The sequence below is a fragment of the Periplaneta americana genome, chromosome 13, assembly GCF_040183065.1.
Source record: "Periplaneta americana isolate PAMFEO1 chromosome 13, P.americana_PAMFEO1_priV1, whole genome shotgun sequence".
Taxonomy (NCBI): domain Eukaryota; kingdom Metazoa; phylum Arthropoda; class Insecta; order Blattodea; family Blattidae; genus Periplaneta; species Periplaneta americana.
Genome location: NC_091129.1, coordinates 35,555,535 through 35,580,838, shown reverse-complemented (window position 1 = coordinate 35,580,838; position 25,304 = coordinate 35,555,535). Strand labels below are relative to the sequence as shown.

Genomic DNA, 25,304 nt, shown 5'->3' with positions numbered 1-25,304 from the left:
TACTTCTTCTTTAATATTAAAAAAATCGTTAAATTACAGTCGAAGAGATAGAGAGAGGAGAGTAAAATATATTTCAAGGGGGAAAGCAAGGGGTGAAGTGTATGGCCAAGAAAAAAATTACCATGACAGCACTGGGTACAGGTACATTTCAATATAAGCATTTTTACAACAGCAAATGTTTTCCTCAGAGTATGAGAAAGAACTATCTTAACTCTACGAGTGCCTGGGGAGTCCTATATGGTCCTAAATTGGAACAACAACAGACTTGTTTTTGTTGTTTTCAATATTATCCTTCATCTTTTGCCGGTATTTTTTTTTTCTTTTCAGCTCTTTTACATCTATTTCCTTTTAATGCAACGCTCGATTCTCTTACTTTTCTTCTTATTTTTTCCTGCCGTCTTTTGTCATTCTTGCTTTGCCTTTCTGTATGACTTTCATACTTCCTATTATCTTCTATGACCAAGTTCTGCATCCTGTCAGCTGATGTCGTTTCACCCATGTGAAAAGAAATGTCTCCATAAACATCCGTCACATAACAATTACGATTAATCTCGAAAACCTCTTTGTATACCAGTCTGAAACACTGAATTCTTAATGTTAACCAAGACAAGTTTACTTATACATAACTTCAATTTTCACTTCCAGCTTTCTTTTTTTCTAGAAACAAACTGTTTAAATTATTTTATCACAGGCGGGACATTGAAACAAGCACTACATTATGCACTAATTTGAGGAAATGTGCCCATCTTTCAGAACAAAATATTACTGCCATGCAACAGTGAACTATCCTTTTTTTTTATTCAGCACAACAAAATGGCTAACAAATGGAATGGGAAGCTTTATACAGTAATACTAACTTACAGTCAAAATTCAGTTCAGGCCAGCAAATTTCCTTAACCATAATTTCTTGATAAATGTTGAACTGATATCCATATACCTTCCTTCACAGATAACTTCAGTGTTTTCTCTTGCATAATCTTCAAAATTTTGAGGTCAGGCTCATTATGTCATGAAATGGCCCATTTGGCTTTGACAGCAGCTTACAGTACACCCCAAGTAGGCTTATTTGAATTTCTTTATTTGTTCCACTGCGTCATTTCGAGTTCGCACATTTACCTTCTTTATTTTTCTTCCGACAACAGTCACCTTCATCTTGTTTATTGTTACTTTGTTTTCCTTCTGACAATTTTAGCTGCAACAGGCAATTATCACATGACACTTGCAAGGGCCAAAAATTGTCAATTTTATCATTTTATTAATTTCATGCAGTTTTGTACTTTAATTCTTGAGCTTTAGTTGTTGTTGTTGTTGTTTAGACAACTGTCCAAAGATAGGTCTGAACCTCACAAGTGATACCAAGAAGACACCACTTATGAGGAAACTAGGCCAGGAGATAATGGGGTAGGATGGCCAGTTCCTTTCCTCCTCCATTGCATACATCGCCGACTAGCTACACATTACAGTAGTCAGACTTCAGATGCATACAAACAATTATTCTTCCTTTGACACATTTTGTCAAGTGAGATGTACTGCCTGATAATAGATTACATATCAGCCAGAACCTCAATCAGAGGATTTGAGGTTAGGGTGATGTTTATTTCATGTAAATCTGAGAAATAGTTTTCGAGAAATAAACATTTTATTTAGTCCAGCTCTGCAGATTTAGAGTGCCGAGGTAGACTCAAACTTAATCCCTTGTTTCCTGGCATTCTCTTTTTAAATTAAACCTTATTTATCAACATTTAACAAATATTTTACTACAGGCCATTCAGCAACTTAAATAAAAAAATCATGAATTTATCATGGTTGCGACAGAAATTAGAGCAATTGGAAAGAAGCACTACATTGACAACTACTTTCTGTTCTTAGAAGAGACATTGTTAACAGAACTGATTTATTGCACTGTAGTTAGCTTAGTTTTTTTTTTTTTTATAAAATGTTCTGTGTCGTAAAATTGTGAAAAATATACTGTAGCTACAGGTCAAACTTCTGAAAATGATTCTGAAGTGTCAAATTATACTTTAAAGATTTAATAATAATTTTTATTTTTATTAGGAGTAAAATAATTGACGTTGTACAAAATTTTGTCCAATATTCTTTTGAGAAGATTAACTCCATATGTAGATGGAATTATTATTTGGGATCATTAGTGCGGTTTTAGTAGTAATAGATCGACTATTGATCAGATTTCGTATTCGACAGATATTGGAGAAAAAATGGGAGTATAAAGATACAGTACTTCAGTTATTTATACAATTCAAAAATGCGTATGACTCGATTAAGAGAGAGGTTCTATGTAATATTCTTATTGAATTTGATATTCCCAAGAAACTAGTTCGATTAATTAAAATGTGTCTCATTGAAACTTACAGTAGAGTCCATATAGGCCATTTTCTATCTGGTGCTTTTCCAATTCACTGCGAGCTAAAGCAAGGAGATGCACTATCACCTTTACCTTTTAACTTCGCTCTAGAATATGTCTTTAGGAAAGTTCAGGATAACACAAAAGGTTTGGAATTGAACGGGTTACATCAACTTCTTGTCTATGTGGATGAAGTGAAGATGTTAGGAGAAAATCCACAAACGATTAAGGAAAACATGGAAATTTTACTTGAAGCAAGTAGAGCGATAGGTTTGGAAGTAAATCCCGAAAAGACAAAGTATATGATTATGTCTCGTGACTAGAATATTGTACGAAATGGAAAAATAAAAATTGAAGAGTTATCCTTCAGAGAAGTGAAAAAATTCAAATATCTTGGAGCAACAGTCATAAAAATATAAATGATACTTGGGAGGAAATTAAATGCTGAATAAATATGGAAAAATGCCTGTTATTATTGGGTTGAGAAGCTTTTGTCATGTAGTCTGCTATCAAAAAATCTGAAAGTTAGAATTTATAAAACAGTTATAATATTGGTTGTTCTGTATGGCTGTGAAACTTGGGCTCTCATTTTGAGAAAGGAACAGAAATTAAGGGTGTTCGAGAATAAGATTCTTAGGAAAATATTTGGGGCTAAAAGGGATGAAGTTACAGGAGAATGGAGAAAGTTACACAATGCAGAACTGCAAGCATTGTATTCTTCACCTGACATAATTAGGAACATTAAGTCCAGACCTTTGAGATGCGCAGGGCATGTAGCACGTGTGGGCGAATCTAGAAATGCATAGGGTATAAAGTGTTAGTTGGGAGGCTGGAGGGAAAAAGACCTTTGAGGAGGCCGAGACGTAGATGGGAAGATAATATTAAAATGGATTTGAGAGAGATGGGATACGATGATAGAGACTGGATTAATCTTGTTCAGAATAGGGACCGATGGCGGAATTATGTGAGGGTGGCAATAAACCTGCAGGTTCCATGAAAGCCATTTGTAAGTGATTAAGTAAGTAAAGAGTAAAATAATTATACAATTAACCTACTTTCTTTACTTCATATATTTTAATGCTTTCATGTGAATTTTAAATAATCACAGAATACGAATGTTTATCTCTTATGTACACAAAGACCAATTTAGAGTAAAGTGTTATAAAAATGGAAAGTTAATCGAAAGAGAAATGTTAAATGATCATTTATTTAGAATCGAAAATACGATACATGATAAATAGGGTTACTAGATGTCCTACCTTCGCAGGATATTCATATTCCCTTCTGTTAGCCCCTTACCTGTGATCAGCATATAAGCTTGAAATCTCTATAAATATTCTGCTTTTTAAGTTTGTCTAGGGTAATCTCACTAGAGGTTTTGATTTATCTAGAGAAAATCAAAACGGTGTTGGATTTAATTGGTTATATTATTATACGATTAGAAGAAAGTATATAAAGGTAAGAAAAAATAAAGTACCGTACTCCAATGCAATAAAATATTAAGTGACTTACTAAAATACTCAACTGTCTTGAAAAATTATTGTATCATCTCATCATTACAAATATTCCGCTAGATGGCAGTAGTGTTTTATGATCGACTGTTCTCTTGTTATCAGTTGTGCCAACTATACAATCTTCATTGAACTCTATGGACGATTACTAGTCAAGAAGGCTTTGTTGATTCAGTTCCATTTTTATTAAAACAGTTGCATTCCACTTCACTTATCAATATATTAAACAATCTTTGATAAGTGACTATCTATAATGTCATACGCAGAAGCATAACATAACCTAAATAATATAACTCCAACATCTACTATACAGAATAGATAAATTTCAAAATGCTGTCATTCTCTCTGATTCTAAAGCAGCATTATATACAATAAATTCATATAAAATGATGTCAATCCAAATTAAAGAATGTCACAAAATGATCCAACCACTTCAAAAACTACAGAAAAGAATTCAATTGCAATGGATACCTGCACATTGCGGAATTGCTGGAAATGAAACTGCTGACTTTCTTGCCAAAAAAGGATCCAATTTAATTCAGAATACAAATACAAGCCTACCTTTTACATCCATCAAAAGACTAATTAAAAATAAATATAAAATCAAGCAAAACCAAGCACTATGTACCAAAGCCAAAGATAAAAAATGGAGCATTTTAATAAAAAAAAACAGAAATTATTCCAGAAATCCCACATAAATCTACAGTAGCAAAATTCAGACTGCTTACAGAACACGATTATTTGGCCAAACACTTGAATAAAATAGGAATTTACACAAATCCAAATTGCCCTCTATGCAACAAAGAAGAAGAAATGACTGAAGATCATCTCATAACCTGTGAAGTTCTATCTGATGGATCCACCACAGAGGAATATTGGAGAGCAAGAACGCTAATGGCTTCGTTGCCAAAGCCCGGCATTAGATAACAACAACAACAACAACAACAACCTAAATAATATAAAGAAGATAAATGATAGAAAAGTTTTAATTAATGATGATGCAATAAACATGAATCATTTTAAAAGGTACAGTTATTGAAAGTACATTATTGACAAACAAAGAAACAAATGCGAGGGAGGTGATAAAAACAAATTCTTGGGAGGTGATAAAAACAAATGCTAGGGAGGTGGTAAAAATTATAGGATAAGCAGTCATGATTGGTTGAAACACGTCGTTTTGTACCGTTTTATTGGTCAAAAGTAGTATGACGTAGTAAAAGTGTAACAGTCTTGCTAAATGTCCTGTGAAATAAAATTTGAAGAGAAGTTTTATTTTTATTACGGTATCTCACAAGCAAACATTTTATGGGGGCAGATTAAAAAGTTATTTTTTTTTCTTCCACCATGTTAATAATGTAGAAACAAGTGCTTATACAAATTTTTGCCACTCGAGTGCAATTAAGAGGGCGTAAAAATAAGTTTTCCTGGGGCCGTTTACAGAAAGAAAACACAATTTCATTGGAAAAACTTATTGGAACAGACCAGCAATTGTTGAGCTATTTATCAACATATTCCCCACCTGAACTGAGACATTTGTCATACCGTGGGATCGACAGAGAGGTGCAGACAGCTGCCACACACTGTTTCCGATCCCAGGGAGCAGACTTCTACGACACAGGGATACAAAAGTTAATCCCACAGTATGACAAATATTTCAATTCCGGTGGGGAATATGTTGAAAAATAGCTCAACAATTGCTATATCTGTTCTAATAAATCTTTCAATTAAATTGTGTTTTCTTTCTGTAAACGACCCGAGGCAAACTTACTTTCTGGACGACCCTCGTAATTGCACTCAAGTGGCCAAAATTTGTATAAGCACTTGTTTTGGCATTATTAACATGGTGGAAGAAAAAAGATTAACTTTTTTATCTGCCTCCATGAGAATGTTTGCTTGTCAGAATATAGGCGAAGTTATTGGGATGGGTGGGGGCATGGGGGCCACTGCCCCCCCCAAACTTGTCTCAACTCGTTTTTTTATTAACGTTAGAAAATACTGAATTCAAAATATCTTATTTACTTTTGTTTATGATTATGTTTCTGTGCTTAAATAGACGAATTAATGTCTTCAGATCATGTGTCTGGATTATAATATTTATTTTAAATTTTTTAATGTAAAATAATATCTATACCTCATTTGAGGATTGGAAGCATTGTAATGTTTCTTTTGTAACAGCCTATACTCATGTCTGCAGGCTGCCACTTGGAGAAATATAAATAACATTCTGCACAACAATGCAGAAGAAAGAAAAGTGATCCCGGTATAATGTGTAAACTTAAAGATGAGATTAAATAAAATATTATAGTTTAAATTTTATATGATATCTTAAGAAAAGTTTACTATAAAAAAAGTTTCTGTTAGCACTGTTACGTAGTTACGTATTTCTGTATGAGAGAGAGAAAAAGAGAGAAATTATTTTAAATTATGTCCTATTATAATTTGTAGTAGACCTACAGTTCAAGCCCTATACAACTCGGTCTGAAACATTGCAGATATGGATGTAACGCTGTAAGAAAATACAGCCCGATAATATCTATTGAATGATTACTTTCCGATATACTTTACCATGATCAAGCTATAATGGGGTGAGGAGGTAAATGATGTGCCCCCTAACCCCGTTATATAGGGATTCTATGGTTTTGATTTGCCCCCCCCCCCCCCCCAAGGAAACTGTTCTCTCTCTGCCTATGTGTCAGAGTAAATAAGTGAAGAGGAAAACAACAGGAAATATATTGTAGCAGTGAATGATGCGTGGGCAGATGAGAAATCTAGACTGAAGCCAGAAACTTTAAGATTTATGTTGATCACAAAGTGTAATCTGAATTATAGTTGTAGGTGTGTTGAATTCTGTGACTTCCTTGAACAGTGGCAATTGTTGAAAGCAATACATTCAAGTCAGAAATAAGTAGTTACTGAGTAATTGCTGAAGAATAGTCAGCAGCTACTTGTGTGTATATTTTTCTAAGTTATGTTAGAAAGTAGTTAATAGTAAGAGCAGGGCCTGATTTACAATTTCAAAGGCCTGGGGCTTAATTTCCTTTATGAGGCCCCTTCTTTTCATATATGATAATTCTGTCGCCTATCTCCTTTCACCATGTATTTATTTCACATAGATTATTATTAATTCTCTATTTTGAGGAGAATAATTCAAAATAAAGTGGTTTCTTAAGATAATCAGTAATTATTTTTGCCACAAGACACATCAAAGCTGACTGCATTAGTTTTATTATCCCCTGTTTCCTCTAGTACAGTAATTCAGGAATTTAGAAGTAATGTAGCTGTGGTAGATTGTTGTCTCTGTATGCTAAAATCTTCATTAGTCTGTGTTAAAACATTCTTAACTCACTCTCTGTGAGTCTTTTATCATCCAGTCTGCTGTAAAAAATTCTTAAAGTTAGAATTTATAAAACAGTTATATTACAGGTTGTTCTTTATGGTTGTGAAACTTGGTCTCTCACTTTGAGAGAGGAACATAGGTTAAGGGTGTTTGAGAATAAGGTGCTTAGGAAAATATTTGGGGCTAAGAGGGATGAAGTTACAGGAGAATGGAGAAAGTTACACAACGCAGAACTGCACGCATTGTAGGCCTATTCTTCACCTGACATAATTAGGAACATTAAATCCAGATGTTTGAGATGGGCAGGGCATGTAGCACGTATGGGCGAATTCAGAAATGCATATATAGTGTGAATTGGGAGGCCGGAGGGAAAGATACCTAAGGGGAGGCCGAGACGTAGATGGGAGGATAATATTAAAATGGATTTGAGGGAGGTGGGATATGATGATAGAGACTGGATCAATCTTGCTCAGGATAGGGACCAATGGCGGCCTTATGTGAGGGCGGTAATGAACCTCCGGGTTCCTTAAAAGCCTGTAAGTAAGTAAGTAATGTCTCTGTGAGTAAAGGAGTTACTGCTAGAAACATGAGAACGAACATATTTGCTCAGTGATCAGGGTTGTTTTTCAAGTTGTTGAATTTCAATAGCTTTCCGTTTTATTTTATTGGCCCCTAACTCAAATTTGCTTGGGAATTCCATTTTTAATTATGGACATTCCTACAAAAACACTTTAACACTACCACTACACACCAATAATGGTCTTATACCGACAGAAATTAGATAAGCTGCAAGGAACACAAGCACTAGCACAATGAGAATTGACAATGTTGTTGACTTTGGTTGCTGAATTCATTATAAATTATGTACATAGGTCTACTCTTACAACTCGAATAAACTGTACATGGTAGTTAACTTTTATAAGTTGAACTATTATTACTCTTTATTACTATGATGTACTGAAATACATTTGATATTTCCGTGCAGATATTCTGCGTCATCATGTGTTGAAAGATCAGTGGAACAGAGAAAAATTCTTTCCAGCACCTGGAATTGAACCCGGGTTTTCAGCTCTACGTGCTGATGCTCTATCCACTAAGCCACACCGGATTCCCATCCCGATGTCGGATTGAATTCTCTCAGTTTAAGTTCCACCTCTTGGGTTCCCTCTAGTGGCCTACCCTCATGCACTGCGTCATAGATGTATGACAGTAGGACACTTAGTGATTTAAGATGGCGCTTATTCCGTCGTATCCCGGCCACTTAGTCACTCATAACGAGTGCACCTCTGCACATATGTGGAACTGTCCTACTGTCATACGTCTATGACGCAGTGCATGAGGGTAGGCCACTAGAGGGAACCCATTATCATCATATTCCAGGCACGAAATTAAGCCGTTGTTGCCCTGTTTCGGTTCCAGCTATACAGGATCCAATAGAGGTTTCTGTGGACGTCTAGGTCGTCGTCGTCCTTGAGGGTGGTATTTTAGCATTTCTTGGGGTGTCCGGCCAGCTTCCATACGAGAAATGTGTTCAAGCCATCTATTTCTGTATTTTGTAATTTTTTCTTCTAATGGCTGCATGTTGAGTTCCTGCAGTATATCCTCGTTCCTCTTGTGGTCCAGAAGTGTATATCCTGCAGTTCGTCGCAGATATTTCATTTCAGCTGCTCTTAATCTGCTGATATCTCTTTGTTTCAGAACCCAAATTTCGCTTCCATAGAGGAGAGTTGGTAGTGCAAGGGTTTTATATAGCTTTATTATGGAATGTTTCTGTACTAAACTTGGTTTTAGGGTATGGTTTAGCAGTCCTAATATTTTTAAAAGTTTGTTAATTTTTCTGCTTAAAACATTCTCTCCTTCGTATGATATATTACATCCTAAGTATGAAAAGGAATTTATCTGTTCTAAAATCACATTTTCAACAACAATTTGCTGCGGATTGGATTTGTACCTTCAAATGCCATTATTATGTTTTTTTTTCTGGTGAAATCTTCATGCCATGTTCTTCTATGATTTTATGTATTTTAAATATACCCATCTGTAAATTGTCTTCGGAGTTTGCAACTAATACTTGGTCGTCCACGAAAAGAACTGTGTTTAGTCTTATGGAACTTGAAATTTGAATTCCTAATTTGTACTCCTCACACATCTGGAACTTAAACTGAGAGGATTCGATCCAACATCGGGATGGGAATCCGGTGTGGCTTAGTAGATAGAGCATCAGCACGTAGAGCTGGAAACCCGGGTTCAAATCCAGGTGCCGGAGAGAATTTTTCTCTGTTCCACTCATCTTTCATCACATTAAACTCTGCAATCAAGTTATGACTCTAAACTTAAAACAATAAAGCGATTTTTGATGCGTTTCTAATATAATAATTAATTAGGTAATTACTTATTTTCTCAATTGTGATTTTCAGTCGGAAGATTTGTAGTCTATTCGATTTGCATAATTCATTCAGAAAAGCTTGTTCCTGGATTTTGAGGCCCTGAGCAGAGGCACCATAGGCTCCTGCCTAAATTTTGACCCTGAGAATGAGTAATAAATACATAATATGAATTTACATCTCCTTACAACAACATGTATTATATATTTTTATTCCATCTTGAATCTTGCATACACTACTTTTAACACGTAAATACAAATGATTGATAAAGTGCCAGACTTAACACTAGTAAATCTGCCATTTTATCAGTCATTTATATTTTTATTATTGATACAGTATTTCCTTTGTTGCAGTTGTATCCAATAGATATTTGATAATTTGAATTGTATTAAAACTGGTTACCAGTACTGCAAAAATCCAACGTCGTGCTTTACAGGACTATTTTTAGGAATGGGTCCTGGTTTTTGTGTCTGAATATCTAGTCACCATAATGACAAGTGTGTTAAAATCGTGTTACCTGTGTCCCACCTCCAGAAGTCTGCTCTCTCCTGCAGATCAGTCATACCGCCATACACCCACATGGCCTCGTCATGTAGGATTGCGGAGTGTTTGTGGCGAGCAGGCGGCAGGTCCCCATGTCCTCCGCCACTGCTGGAAGATCTGCCCCCAGTGATGCCGCTGCTGGACGAGGATAGCAAGTGCCACGACTCGGTGTCTGAGGACAGTCAACAAGTTTAGAGTTACAATTTTTTTTTTTTTCCAGATGGCAAGCATTTTCTAAAACAGCCAGGAGAATAGAAATAGAGCACTGTGACGTTGAGTTTTCTATCTCTGTCTCACTCACATTTGCATTAATAGAGGGCAGGTTAATCTTAATGTGGAATGTGTTGGAGCAGTAGGCCTAGTTTCCTAAAATATGCTTATGTACTTGCTTTTAAAATAAATTATGTGAATGACCTTGAGATTTTAGTCCAGAAGGAATTGCTTGAAGCTTGTGTTCTGTTTCGTTTTTGTCACTGTCAACATTGTGTATGTCAGTATGCATTTGTTGTTGTTTTCGTCATCGGGGTTTTGTAACTTTAAGGTAAGCGCTCATTTACTGGAATGGATCAGTACAGCGCATTCTGATATTTTCTTTGCATTATTTTAAATGGAGCATCGCCCACTTATCCATATCACCTCTGTCTGCATGATGAATTCCATGCAGAATTCTGGCCAGAGAATTCCAAACGGATTTCCATATGGTCTGAGATCGAAATAAAGAATGTCATGGCAAATATATCGATTGCAAGGACTCCAATCTCGGTAAAATCATATCACAGTCTAGTATATACAGTCACGAAGCTTGAGTTTATGAGGGTACTAGAAACAATGGATAACAGAGAGGGTTTGGAATTGAATGGGTTACATCAGCTGCTTGTCTATGCGGATGACGTGAATATGTTAGGAGAAAATCCACAAACGATTAGGGAAAATACAGGAATTTTACTGGAAGCAAGTAAAGAGATAGGTTTGGAAGTAAATCCCGAAAATACGAAGTATATGATTATGTCTCGTGACGAGAATATTCTACGAAATGGATGTCAGTAGATTTACTGGCGTTTAAAAGAACTCCTACGGGACAAAATTCCAGCACATCCGGCAACGCTGGTATAACCTCTGCAGTTGTGAGCGTTGTTAAATGAAACATAACATTTAACATTCTACGAAATGGAAATATAACAATTGGAAATTTATCCTTTTAAGAAGTGGAAAAATTCAAATACCTGGGAGCAACAGTAACAAATATAAATTATACTCAGGAGGAAATTACACACAGAATAAATACGGGAAATGCCTGTTATTATTCAGTTGAGAAGCTTTTATCATCCAGTCTGCTGTCAAAAAATCTGAAAGTTAGAACTTATAAAACAATTATATTACCAGTTGTCCTTTATGGTTGCGATACTTGGACTCTCACTTTGAGAGAGGAACATAGTTTAAGGGTGTTTGAGAATAAGGTGCTTAGGAAAATATTTGTGGCTAAGAGGGATGAAGTTACAGGAGAATGGAGAAAGTTACACAACACAAAACTGAAAGCATTGTATTCTTCACCTGACATAATTAGGAACAATAAATAGAGACGTTTGAGATGGGCAGGGCATGTAGCACGTATGGACGAATCCAAAAATGCATATAGAGTGTTAGTTGGGAGACCGGAGGGAAAAAGACCTTTAGGGAGGCCGAAACGTAGATGGGAAGATAATATTAAAATGGATTTGAGGGAGGTGGGCTATGATGGTAGAGACTGGATTAATCTTGCTCAGGATAGGGACCAATTGCGGGCTTATGTGAGGGCAGCAATGAACCTCCGGGTTCCTTAAAAGCCAGTAAGTGAGTAAGTACTAGGAACAATGGACTGTGCAGGTACTATTTTGCATTGTCTGTAATGAGGCCATTGTAGCAATCGTAGTGGTTAGAAACTATCTATAGATGCATATTTACTACGTATTGAGCTTTGTGACTGTATATAGCCTACTAGACTGTGGTAACATAATGAAATGGGTGGCACGAAGTTTATTTGATTAAGTTCAACAGTATGAAGAGCTTTATAATTTATGAAATTAGAATTATGATCATGTAATATGGAGCAAGAACATAATTATGGGATGAGATTGGGAAAATACTAAATTAGCCAGGTATGTCCTTCATAATTTAAGCTACAGAGCTATTCATTTTATTTTCCGGTTCAGTTTAGAACACTACCAGAGTCCGTGGATATTCAGAGTACCGCAATCGTTTGAGCCGGCAAATGCCGACAAATCCGCCATTGTTAGTCCAGCGCGCGCTATGCAATATACAGTTGTATAGGGAAAGAATGGAATTCAAATGCGAAAAAATTCAGTGCTGCTGTGTTCAGAACTGTTCACAGCGAACTGAAAAATGAGTACATTTGTTTTTTTCTGTGACAGGGTGAAAGAAATAAGGAAAAAGGAAAGAAGTGACTATAAATATAAAAAGGAACGATCCGCTACCTAAGCGAGCATACATTGTGAGATTAATGAATGATTGTATTTTGATATTTATTTTTTCAAAATTTGGGCCCCAAAATATTTTTATAAAACTAATCTAGAATTTAAGTTGTTTTAGCAATGATATTTTTACTTAAAACAAATGAAAATCACGTACCAATTAGGATCAGTGTCAAACTTTTACCATCTTCCCCCTTTCAATCCAAGCATTTCTGAATTCTATCCTATTTCCTATTTGCAAGAATTACATAATATATTTGTGAAGTTCTGAATTAATTCTTGAGACAGGATTGTATTGTTTGGTTCGATTGGAAAATGCAAAGACCCCAGAAAGTACAAACCCTATTAAGGTTAGACTGATGTGAAATTTCAGTTTTCTAAACTATTCTAGGTAGATCTATGAAATTTTGTACTTTTAATTTGTAATTTTAAATTGTGTAAATTTAGGTTTTCAAAAATTGCTACTATTTTGGCCGGAATTTTTGTCTACGTACGTGTCAGACCTTCAGAAACGAAACTTACTATACAATTTTCCTCATTATTTTACTAAAAAAATAATTAAAAATATTTAATGCACTAAAAGTGTAAAGACAGAAAAAAATCAACTCGAGCGTAAAAAAATTAATATTAAAAAATACCTCTTCTGGCTGATATGCATATATATAATCAGGCAGTACATCTCACTTGACGATATGTGTCAGAGGAAGGACAATTGTTTGTAAGCATCTGAAGTCTGACTAGTGGAATATGTAGCTAATCGGCGAAGTACGCATTGGAGGGGGAAAGAAACTTGCCATCCTACCCCATTATCTCCTGGCCTAGTTGTCTCATGAGTGATGCCTTATTGGTGATACTTATGAGGTTCAAACCTGCCTTCGGACAGTTGACTAAACAACAACAACAAAAAACGAGTGCTAGGTATAATAGTGATAGTAAGTTTTGTTAAGAACATATTCAAAAACCTCTACAAAAATCATGCATGTAGTACAGAATCTGTAGAAAGAGTAGCATTTTTAGCAATGCAAAATTTACAGAAAATTAAAGTGGAGAAAATTGACTTCAAAAGTTTGGGGTAATAATAATAAACCAGGTCTCTGTCTTTTTTATTTTCTAGGCATTTTGAAACATATAGAACTAGCATATTATATACAGAACTTATCCTTATACACACTATCACGCAGTGCACACCTAACCTACACTAGTAAATAAAGATGACTAAAAAAATTATGTAATCTTATGAAAACATTATAATAGATAAATATTTTTAGAAATCACTATGGACTGTAGACACTATTATAACACTAACAATAAAACTGTTAGAAACTTGTAAATATTTCTTGTATCACAAACAAAAACAAGCATATAAAACACGTTATGGCTACTAGCAACAAGTGGAATTTTCCTTTAGACAAGAGTTGTGCTCTCCTTTGTAACTGAATATCTTTTGAAGGAAAGCAGCCTTTGAAATAGGTCTAACACCTGTTGGATTCTATGAAGAAATATTTCGAGAAGTCGAGAAGCTACACTGGCTCAATCGGAAATCTAATATAATACATAATATATGAAATATAGCGTAATTTCCAAAATGGTCGCAGAATCCAGAGTGGAGGTCGTGGACGGAGAATTTAAATTAGGTGAGAGCCCGCAGCCTTTTAAAAATGTGACCCTAAACAGCTGATAGACCGGTCGTATGGCCATGAAAATTGGCAGAGGTCATCTTTAGATCATAAATTAATTTTTAAAGATAAAAACAACGAAACGATTTTTTTTACCAAAAATGGCAAACTCTCACATCAGTGTAACTTCTATATTTTTAAAGCTAAACTCACAAAATGTTTATCACTAGTATATCTGGTTGATAATAAGACATGTACAAAATTTCGTCTCTCTCTATGATAAGTGATTTGCATTTTATTAATAACTTAATTATATAGTGTATTGCTTAATGAAAAAAGTCCCTTGCATCACAATTTATATTATTTTTAATTGATATTCACTTTTAAGATTCTTTATATACATTGGAACAAACATTACTATTGGAATTTTCTGTACAGCGAATGGGTAAATTACTAGGAATTTTTATGACTATTAATTTTATTTTTTATAATAAAAATTCTAGTAATTTACTGATTAATTTCACAGCAAAACCTTATAGTAAGCTTTTATTCCATGTGTGTAAGGAGCCATATAAGTGAAAATCACTTAAGCATAATGTCAATTGTAGTGCAAGCGCCTTTTTATTTAAAGCGGTTCAATATTTTAATAAAATAATTAAGAAAATGCAGACCACGTATCATAGGCAGATGCAATTTTGTACACTTGTCACTATTAAGCAGATATACCAGTGATTAAAATTTGGTGAATCTAGCTTCGTAAGTATGGTAGTTATTGATTTCACTGTTGTGAACTCTTAAAACTAATGAACTTCGAGAAATTTCAGTATAGTGTCCCCTTATATGCGGAAGCCAGAGAGTTTGCACGAGGAATGCAGTTGGAAATGTTTAGATTTATTGTTATTTTATTTGCAACATTGTTGTTTTCATTTGTTACTTGTAATTTATTAAGTTCATGCTGCTGTAATACCTATAACTGTGATGTTATGAAGGAGTATATTGAACACTTAAATGTATATTTATGCTGTAATAATTATTAAATGAAGTTTTTATACATTAGTATGTTGCCTGACAATAATGTTCTATAATGTAAGAAGATCCTTTAGACGTTTTTGCCCTTCAAATTAAAAATATCTGAGTTTTACTTTAAATATTCCTATCCCTAGCGTGTTGAAAAGGACAAACAATGGCGGCCGACTCGGTGATTGCGCTACTCTGGATATCCACGGACTCTGAACACTACAATGAAATAATGCGCTCTAGCGGTAAATTACAACACTATTTGATTATTAATTCGGAAATGCGGACAAGTGAGCGATACTACAATAAAAATCCGAACGCAACGAACGAATTTTTTCCGATAGGTGAGCACCTACCTTCATTATTACAGCTTCTAAATATTTCATCACGTTCTATTTCTTTACGTGGTCCTCGTCCTGTTGTTTTTAGCGTCTTGTACGTGGGATTCTCGATACTGTATTTCGTGATATGTCCTTTTTTTTTCAATTCAGATTTTAGACCATTTGCTGTATGGTACGAAACCTGTTTTAGCGGAACCTACATGGTACCGGTAATTTACCTCTCTTTTCAACAGTCCATTAATGTTAGGGGATATTTGCAAGATATGTTTTATTGTGTGGTTTCATTTCTTCTAAGAAAGCACGTGAACAATATCGGCTTCGTACAGCCAGAAATTTGAGTTTGGTGTGTTGCATGTAAATATTTTAATGTCAGAGATAGAATCTCTCTCTCTCTCTTAATTAAGAATATATTCGTAAAAAATTTGTCTTTCTATATCCGAATTCTGAACTTCACAATATCCTACACGTAGAGCCTAGGGATGTTAATGTTTCTTAATAAAGCTAGAAAATTATCTATTTTACAAATTAAAACGTCATCCGTACAACATCCTTGTCGAAGTATTCAAGACTGTAACCTTTTAAGGAGGCCTGATATGTTTTCTTTTTAAGTAACACAGAAACTGCACCATAGTTAATCTTCTTTCACTCTTAGCAATACTTTTACAAGCTCTATATAAAGACTAATTGATTGAAGTATCATGTATAACTTCCAATTACGTACTTGTTTTCTCGAGCTAGGGGTAGCATTATTTATCACTATTACTTGTGCTTGGTGTAGTTAAAGATGTAATTAAAAATTTACAATATCATGCAAAGAAGCTGGCGACTTAGCACACTGAACGAAATGTTTTTTTCAAGGAAGTCATTGTCTCATGATGATTTCTACGAATCAGTATTTTGTCACTTTCCCTGATATGATTTCAAACTTGGATAGCGTTGTGCGGAGAATTGCCTTTGACTTCAGCGATAAAGGTGAATTTCCAGCGCTGCAAAAATGATAGCTTCGGAAAACAAAATTTCATACAAAACCTGCTATTTATTCACTATATACAGTATAATAATGTAAAGTTGAAGCTTCAGATGTAAAAAGACGAATGATTCCGATTTATTGTAGAGTCCGTGAAAATAGGTTTCGTACCTGATGGCAAATGGATATTTCGGTCTATATGAAGAAATAGATGGCGTGGCAACAGTCCTGTGTATAACACTCTGAGAAATAATTACAGGACACGGATTTCGTAAAAGAAATAGGACGCGAAGAAATTTTATAATGTATAACACTGCCCAACAATGAAAATGTTTCGGGCTCAAAAATAGCTAATTCTTATGTATTTTCACCTGCTGAATTAAAAAATCACCATAAAAATGACAGATTAGCTCTTCCTTTGGAGATAAAGTGACATTTCATTTTTCAGAGTCAACAGTTTCAGTTTGGGGGAAATTTTGTTTTGGGAGTTGGCGCACCTGTCAAATAACAAAACACAAGTGTTCTTCAGCTGTTTGTAAGTTATAAACATAGATATTGTTGCTATGACTGTGAATTTCATATTGTTTCTGCTGTAATTAATGCAGAATTTCTGGTTTGGAAGTGCTTTTGAAGTTTAAAAATGCCACGGAAATGTGTAAATAGAGTGAAATTCTAGGGTCTAGACTACAACAATGGAATCTTCTCGAACGTGATGTCAGGGTCTTACAGTACAGACGTCACAGGGATCTGCTTCCCTTTTTATTATTGTTATTGTTATTATTATTATTATTATTATTATTATTATTATTATTATTATTGTTATAGCTCGGATGTTTAGGCATTTATAACAATTAAAATAGGCAGGCAATAAACGAAATAAAAACATAAAAAGGAGACAATAAATTTGGAAAAGGTAGTTAGCAATAAATTTAAATTATATCAACTAACTCACATTTTTACTTCGTAGTTGACACATGTTGACTTATATTTTTTTTTCTCATGATTAACTCTCTTTTCACAAACCTTACGGTACATAACAAAACTGTTCCATCGGTTGAAAACACATGGCACCAAATTCACTAACGTAAGCATGAAGTTTACTTTGCAATGGTTTATTGAATTTAGGCATTCTAGCTAACCGATCTTGTCACCCGACAATAAGTGATTGTTCCTCACTCATATTTTCTTTCTCCTACAATAATAAACACGTGTAGCACAAAATTGTAACAGTAATCTTGGAAAACGTGAAAACAAACAATTGAAAATGCCACTTGACAACTTCGATGAAGATGGGTTTAATATTTCAAATTATAAAGCTGATTGTTGGTATTGTGAAGACATGACATTATATTTGTAATTGTGCATTGTCGATCATTATTCATTATTACGCCAATAGTATTAAAGCATGATTATTAGCAGATTAAGCACAGAAATAAATTACTTTTATTTATTATTGTTACCAAAGTGAGTCATTGTTACATATTGTGACAGCTGCCTCGGGAATCGATCACGCGTCCCACAGAAGGCAGGGCGCGCGAGAAGACAGGCGGCGTGGCGAGGAGTAGGGAGGCTGCAGCTGCTCGGGTCTGGAGGGGACGGACGTAAGGGAAACGTCTGCATGCTGAGAGGAGAAGGAGGTCGACTGCGGCGGTAGTGGAGAAACTCGAGGAGTTTCCAGTAACATATCATATCCGAAGACACTGGAAACAGTACTTTCTAGAAACTATGGTTTAGTGATAAATAGAAGACGCGAGCCGGACAGCCAGTTTTTAGTTAGACAGTCAGCTGCGAGAAAGCTAGACGTATCCAGTGGAAGTCTTGGGTTCGAAGAACAGTGAACTTACAGTAAGTGAGTTTGTGAAGCAGCAGTGAGCGTCCAGCGGAAGCAACGCGGCCGGAAGACTTTAGTTCGGTGTGCAGTGAACTTAGTCTGAAAGTCTTGAGTTCGAAGTTCAGTGGACTGTCGCCGGAAGTCTTGGGTTCGATATACTGTGAACTTGAGTGAATGAGCTAGAAGCAGTGTTGCCAACTCAATATTCCATTTACCGCTGCACAAGCTTAAAAAAACCGCTAAACTGTAGTTAAAATACTCCAGATTTTTCTTAACACATCATTTCCAAATTTGAAATACAAACTGTATAGTTTTAGGAACTGGAGAATTTTAGGTTTCAAATTTTTAAAAAATTCTAATATTTATAATACTCTGTAAATTGAAATAACACTCACCTCTGTCCACAAGCTTGATATGAATGGCAATATGTTGTCGAACAGCAGGAAAACACTCGCTACTCTTTTTGTGTGTATAATTATCAGCATGGGTAATTAAATCTGAATATTTTGCATTCAATATCACCTTACACCATTTACAGCGAGCTTTCGAACTATCACCGGAAACTTCTTCCACCCAGTCTTTCAATACATTGTTTTTTTTTTTTCTTCACACATCTCTAAACTTTTGTACGTATGCAGTTTTACGCGGCATATTTCTTCAAAATTGAATGAGGTAGATTAAGAATAGACTATACTGGACACTTCGGAAATAATCACATTCACAATCACACCAGTCGGTTCGAAATCTGATTTCACACTGAAATGGAGACGTGCCTGCTAACAATGAGTCTGGTTTTAAGTTTTAAGTATATCTGCGTTACATAAACTATAATATGGAATGATAAATTAAATAATATAACATATAACATAAATGAAAATAATAATTCAGTTAATTATCTATTCTTTATGATTAAATACATCAATTTATTTACAAAAACAATGCATACATTAGATAAGTGGATAACGAATGCGTAATACCTTATTTGAACAACAACAATGAATGAGGCAGGAAATGGACGTGGTTACACCAAATCGAGTTTACATAAAACGTTGATATTGTATACTCGTACAATGAAAAAGTGTGTTAATACCATACTAAACTCTGGTTTATGATTAACTAACATTGTCCGCAAGTACATATAAAAAATTATAACATTTTTACAGAAAAAAAGAGATATACTTAAAAATATCACGTCTCTCTGACTGGGATCATAAAAAAACGCCAAATAAATAGCTAGCCGCTGACGGTAAAATTCTGTAGCTGACCATAGTCCTAAAAACACCAGATTTAGCTACAAAACCGCTGACTTGGCAACACTGGCTAGAAGAACTAGCCAAGGCAAACTGTGAACTGAGAACTGACAGTTTTGTTTTGTAAATAGGGCTTTGTGAACATTAGTTGAGATTAGGAGTACATTGTTGTTCTCAGTATTCCAAGTGAATTGTCATTGTCGTCTGTGGAGTGCAATAACGAATACTGTGTTGATGTTTGGAGTGAAATATCCATTGTTGACGGGAGCGTTTAAATACAGAAATATAGAAAGCCATTATTGTTGTAAATAAAAGTAACATTGTTGTGTGAAATAAAAGTCACAATATATTTAAGTTACATATATATTACATCATAATTAATTAGCAAATTGCAAATAAACAACAAATATTGTCTGAAATGACAAAAAAGGCATTTATTGTTGAATTAGTAAGAAACATCTTAAAAAGGTAAAATAGGCAAAATAAAAATTGGTCCTATCACGATGATTTACCCCAAATCACATTTATATCAATGAAAATAATGATTTACTTCCACCCAGTAAAAAATTAATTTTTCCAAATATCGGGGCACTAATAATAATAATAATAATAATAATAATAATAATAATAATAATAATAATAATAATAAATGAAGAGGTAGACATCAAATCGCATGGTTTGCAGGATATTATGATGACAATAGAAAAAATACAACTACAAGAACGGGATTGGGAGGATAAAGTTGGAAGAAGAGGATAAAAGTGTAAAAAATTAGACAGATGAAGATGCTCTTATGCTTTGTACAGCTCATGCATTATGTCCAGACACTCCCCCACTCTTCCTACAGAGCTGCGCACGAGATCGAATGAGTCTACTTACGAATTATAGGGGAATGGGTTAACCTTTGCCTTGAACTCGGTAGACACACGCCCGACCTTCCCTTCTACTCCTACCCCCTGTAAAGGAACGTTGTTCCCCTACTGCGCATCGCGAGTGTCTTGATAAAATGCATGAGCGGTAAACTTGTGTAATAATAATAATAATAATAATAATAATAATAATAATAATAATACCGATAATAATAATAATAATAATAATAAATAATAATTCTCTAGACGTTCATAATAGAAAAGGCCTAGCAAGGAAATAATTCGCATGTTTTTTCTGATTGTGTTTGTTGTGCTATGCACTTGCACACTGCATTTCTGGTGGAAATAAAATAAAAACTATTAACAGATTATGCATCATACATGCAAACAAAGCAGAAACAGAACTCTAACATGGAAATAATGTGCTTTCGCAACTATTCCTATATATTATTATAGCCTACTTCTATCATCTAGTTGTGACGAAAGCTTTCCCAAAGTTTTGGTGTATATTTTTGTCACACCCTGAATATAAAGCATATAATCTCAAGACGCCTGAGTAACCTCTATAACCAAAATCGTCGTTTAATAAAACAGTAATAAATTGATTATTACTTGCTCCTGTACAGATAAAACTAGTACGGTAATAAAATATTGGGTAGCTTCATGATATAATGTGATATAGAACCAGTCTGTAAACATTGCATTAGAGGTATAAGCGTACAATTTGAAGCCTTCAAAAGGCCTGTAAGGCCAGTTAGAATAGAAACGCAATGCTTTAATTGAATTTAGGATGTCCTCGTCAGATAAAGCAAAACTGAATTACCGATACCATCATTCATTCATTCGTTCTCCGTCAATGTGAAACTTCGATATTTAACCCGATAGTAGCAACACAAAACACAAAGAATCTTCACAATTTAATTAGATTGATTAAAATGGTCCCCAGTTCATATCAGAAAGTTGATATTCAGGGAAACGGGGTCGATTCGCGATAGCGAAGAGTAACACGATCCCCTGTTTTAATTGTATGCGATTTCTATCTATTGAAAAATAAAGTGTATGCAACAAACCCTCATACATTGGAGGAACTAAAACAAAACATCAGACGAGAAATTGATTCAATATCGGATATTGAACTCTCGGTGTGAATGAAAATTTCCTGAAAAGATGCCAGAAATGTGTGTATGGAAAAGGACAATAATTACAACATCTCTTATGATGAGGTATGTGCTTATTATCAACAGTAATGTCACTAGAGGTTTTGATTTATCTAGAGAAAATCAAAACTCGAGTGGGATTTAATTGACTATTACACGATTAGAAGAAAGTATATAAAGATTAGAAGTAACGAAGTACTCCAATACAATAAAATATTAATTGACTTACGAAAATACAAAACTTTCTTCAAATTTGTACTATCTCAACATTATAAATATTACGCTAGTAGATGGCAGTAGTATGTTACGAATAGCTCTTTTCTTATCAGTTTTGCCAACTATGGAATCTTCATTGAACTCTGTGGACGGTTACTGGCCAAGAAGGCTTTGTTGATTCAGTTTCCTTTTTTTTTTATTAAAACAGTTGCATTCCACTTCAATTATCCCGATCCCAGTAATCAATGTCACTTGACAGATGATTTTCAATAAATCTTAGAATTAAACAATCTCTGATACTTGACTATTCATAATATCATATAGCAGAAGCTATAACATAACCTAAATAATATAAACGAATGTTAGAAAAGTTTTAATTAGGGATGATGAAATAAACAAGAAACATTTTAATTAACGATGATGAAATAAAATATAAACATGAATAATTTTAAGAGAAACAATTACTGAAAGTAGGTACAATTTTCAAATTTGAATGTTTTAGTGGTTGGTGGTGGTTCACTTGATGTTATATTGGACGTGTGCGTAAAAGAAGTGAACTCGGTGATGTACATGGTGTATCCCTCAACTTATTCAGGATTTCCGAATGGTGCTCTTCATTTAGGCCTATTTGTAAATAGGGTTTCAGGGAAGATGCGTAGCTATGACCAGTGATCTTTATTAATTCTTGTTCTTGAATGCCAAAGTGAGTCATATTTGAAAGTGCTGTGCATCGACTGGAGTGGTTTGTAATTTTCTGTTTTTTGACGTCCAGACCAGTGCAGTTTGAAATGTTGGCAGACAAAGAAACGAATGCTAGGGTAGTGATAAAAATAAACAAATGCTAGGGACGCGATAAAATTAAACAAATGCCAGAGACGCGATAAAATTGTGCGATAAGCAGCCATGATTGATTGAAAGACGTCCTTTCGTACCGTTTTAGTGGTCAAAAGTAGTGTGACGTAGTAAAAGTGTAATAGTCATTGTAATTGTAACTGTAACTATGAGAACGTGAAGCGGTAGCGGGGATATTATAACTGTTTCGGCGGGAGTCCCAGCTGCCCTGGCCGGCGTACGAGCCGCCGTGCGCTGGCCGCAGTGTGACAGAAAAGCATTGTATATGGGCAGTTGGGCGGACGGGAGAACATGTGTTTTTCACGCTTTATTCATTAACTATTTTCACATGGAAGTAATATTACGTGGCAGTCTGGCGAGCAAACGCAGTTTTGTTCGTGTTATTATTATTATTATTATTATTATTATTATTATTGATAAGAACACTGTAACAGCGATCTTAACAGCAGAATGGACTTTCATAAATGGGTATAATGATGAAGAACGACCGTAAGTTCTACGAATCACAGTGGAAAGGAGCTGTTATATATTATTATGATGTACCGAAGTACATACGATATTTCCATGCAGATATTCTGCGTCATCATACGATGAAAGAGTAATGGAGCGGAGAAAAATTCTCTCCGGCGCCGGGATTTGAACCCGGGTTTTCAGCTCTACGTGCTGACGCTTTATCCACTAAGCCACACCGGATTCTATCCCGGCGTCGGAAGAATCGTCTCAGTTTTAAGTTCCAACTCTTGGGTTCCCTCTGGTGGCCGCCCTCTGCACTACGTCATAGATATCTACGAACCTAGGACCGAAGTCCACACATGTGCTGAGGTGCACTCGTAATGAGTGACTAGTTGGCCGGGATCCGACGGAATAAGCGCCGTCTTAAATCACGAAGTGATTTACGCATATCATATATATTATTATAATGTACCGAAGTACATATGATATTTCCATGCAGATATTCTGCGTCATCATACGACGAAAGAGTAATGGAACGGAGAAAAATTCTCTCCGGCGCCGGGATTTGAACCCGGGTTTTCAGCTCTACGTGCCGGCGCACGAGAGAATTTTTCTCCGTTCCATTACTCTTTCATCGTAAAGAGCTGTTAGCCAGTGAGACTGCCTTATATTGCTCCCACGTGATGAGAATTAATCCCACCAATGCATCTGCCCGCCTATTAATGTTTCTGTGTGGCCGGAATCCCAGTGTTCTCGTGCACTAGATGGAAAGTGAATTCTGCGCGGGTAGGAAGAAACCTTTCTGTATTCATAAATAAGTATACATTGCCTGTAAAGTGCAAACAAAAGATAATACAGTACGGTAAGTTATCAAAACCTAGGATCTACTATTAGGGTTTAAAGTTTCGTCTCGTGCTCGATTACCAAAATGGAAGCCCCAGAGTTCATTGGAGGAGCCGCGCAGGTCCTGATAGCCGCCGTACACTAGCATGGCTCCCTGGTGCACGAGGGCCGTGTGTCCACGTCGTCCTCTAGGAACTGTGACACCTTTCTGCGCCCGCACCTTCCTCCAGCAATTTCCCTGAAATCAAATCAGAGCAAGACACTTTAGTCTAGTGTTGATACCGGTAGATGTGATGATACCAACATTTCGTTATTAAGGTTATGAGGGGAAGATGGTGAAAGAAAGTCACCATTTATGTTGCGACGTTTCCCGTTGGCGCATGTACGTGTTGTATACTCAACGCACTTACTCTCAGTAGCTGTTCCTTGTGGTGGTTTAACGAATGAAGACTTCCTTCTCTTATCATGTCCTCTGTACTCGTACAATGAAACCTGTTCAAATCGGAACCTGAATAATCTAGAATCCTGTCTATTTCGGAACAACTTATTGGTCCCGTGGAAATTGGTATGTATTATGTGTAATTTTTCCTGAATAAAACGGAAACTGTCCAACATGGAAACGGAAACTGCCTGCTACTCTTCAAAACGGAAATATTTTGGGCACACTGCTTTAATGTAAATTATATGTTGAAACAGCGTGTAATTTCAAGGAATATACGAAATATGTAGGTCACTAAGATAAAAACAAGTTTTCTTTGCAAACTTTTAGAGGGTACGAGGGTGTGTTGACCTGTCGGTCATAAATTTTATTACCCTGTTGACTAGGCAGACTAGTCCCTTCAAAGATTTTCAATGCTTCACACCCGTATCGTAATTGGACAGAGCACAAGTGTAATGATTTTCTGGTAAAAAAAAAAAAGGTTGCGTAAAATGTGACATTAACATTAAGTGATGAAGTAAAAGTTTTCGAATTATAGGAAAATTAGAAACGAAGTGTATGTGAAGTAATGTTGAAGTTCAGTTGTGGAAAACTCAGGTGTGACACTTTAAAAAATAAAGACTATAATGAGTGAGTGGCTTATGGCCAATATTGGTGAAATAAAAGGAACCAGAAAGCAACTGTTTATGTGAAAATAATGAACTGTTGTGGGAGTGCGGTCTTCATGGCCTTTCAAAGAACATGCCAATTTCTGGATCTATTCTGCAAAAATTAGATAAACCAAAATTCAAGACTTCTAATGGATGGCTCCTAGTCCAATTAATTAATAATGTGCAGTGAGTATTACA

The 25,304-nt window shown here is 35.3% G+C and overlaps 1 protein-coding gene across 1 annotated transcript in view; it reads right to left on the bottom strand.

Moving 5' to 3' along the window:
* The window catches only part of LOC138711793 (uncharacterized), a 554,979-nt gene that overhangs the window by 24,393 nt on the left and 505,282 nt on the right, over positions 1-25,304 (bottom strand). Inside the window, exons 3-4 of the mRNA XM_069843022.1 lie at positions 24,099-24,255; positions 10,112-10,309 (exon numbers count right to left, since the gene is read on the bottom strand). Of these exons, the coding sequence (XP_069699123.1) occupies positions 10,112-10,309; positions 24,099-24,255 (355 nt within the window). The remainder of the gene's footprint in view (positions 1-10,111; positions 10,310-24,098; positions 24,256-25,304) is intronic.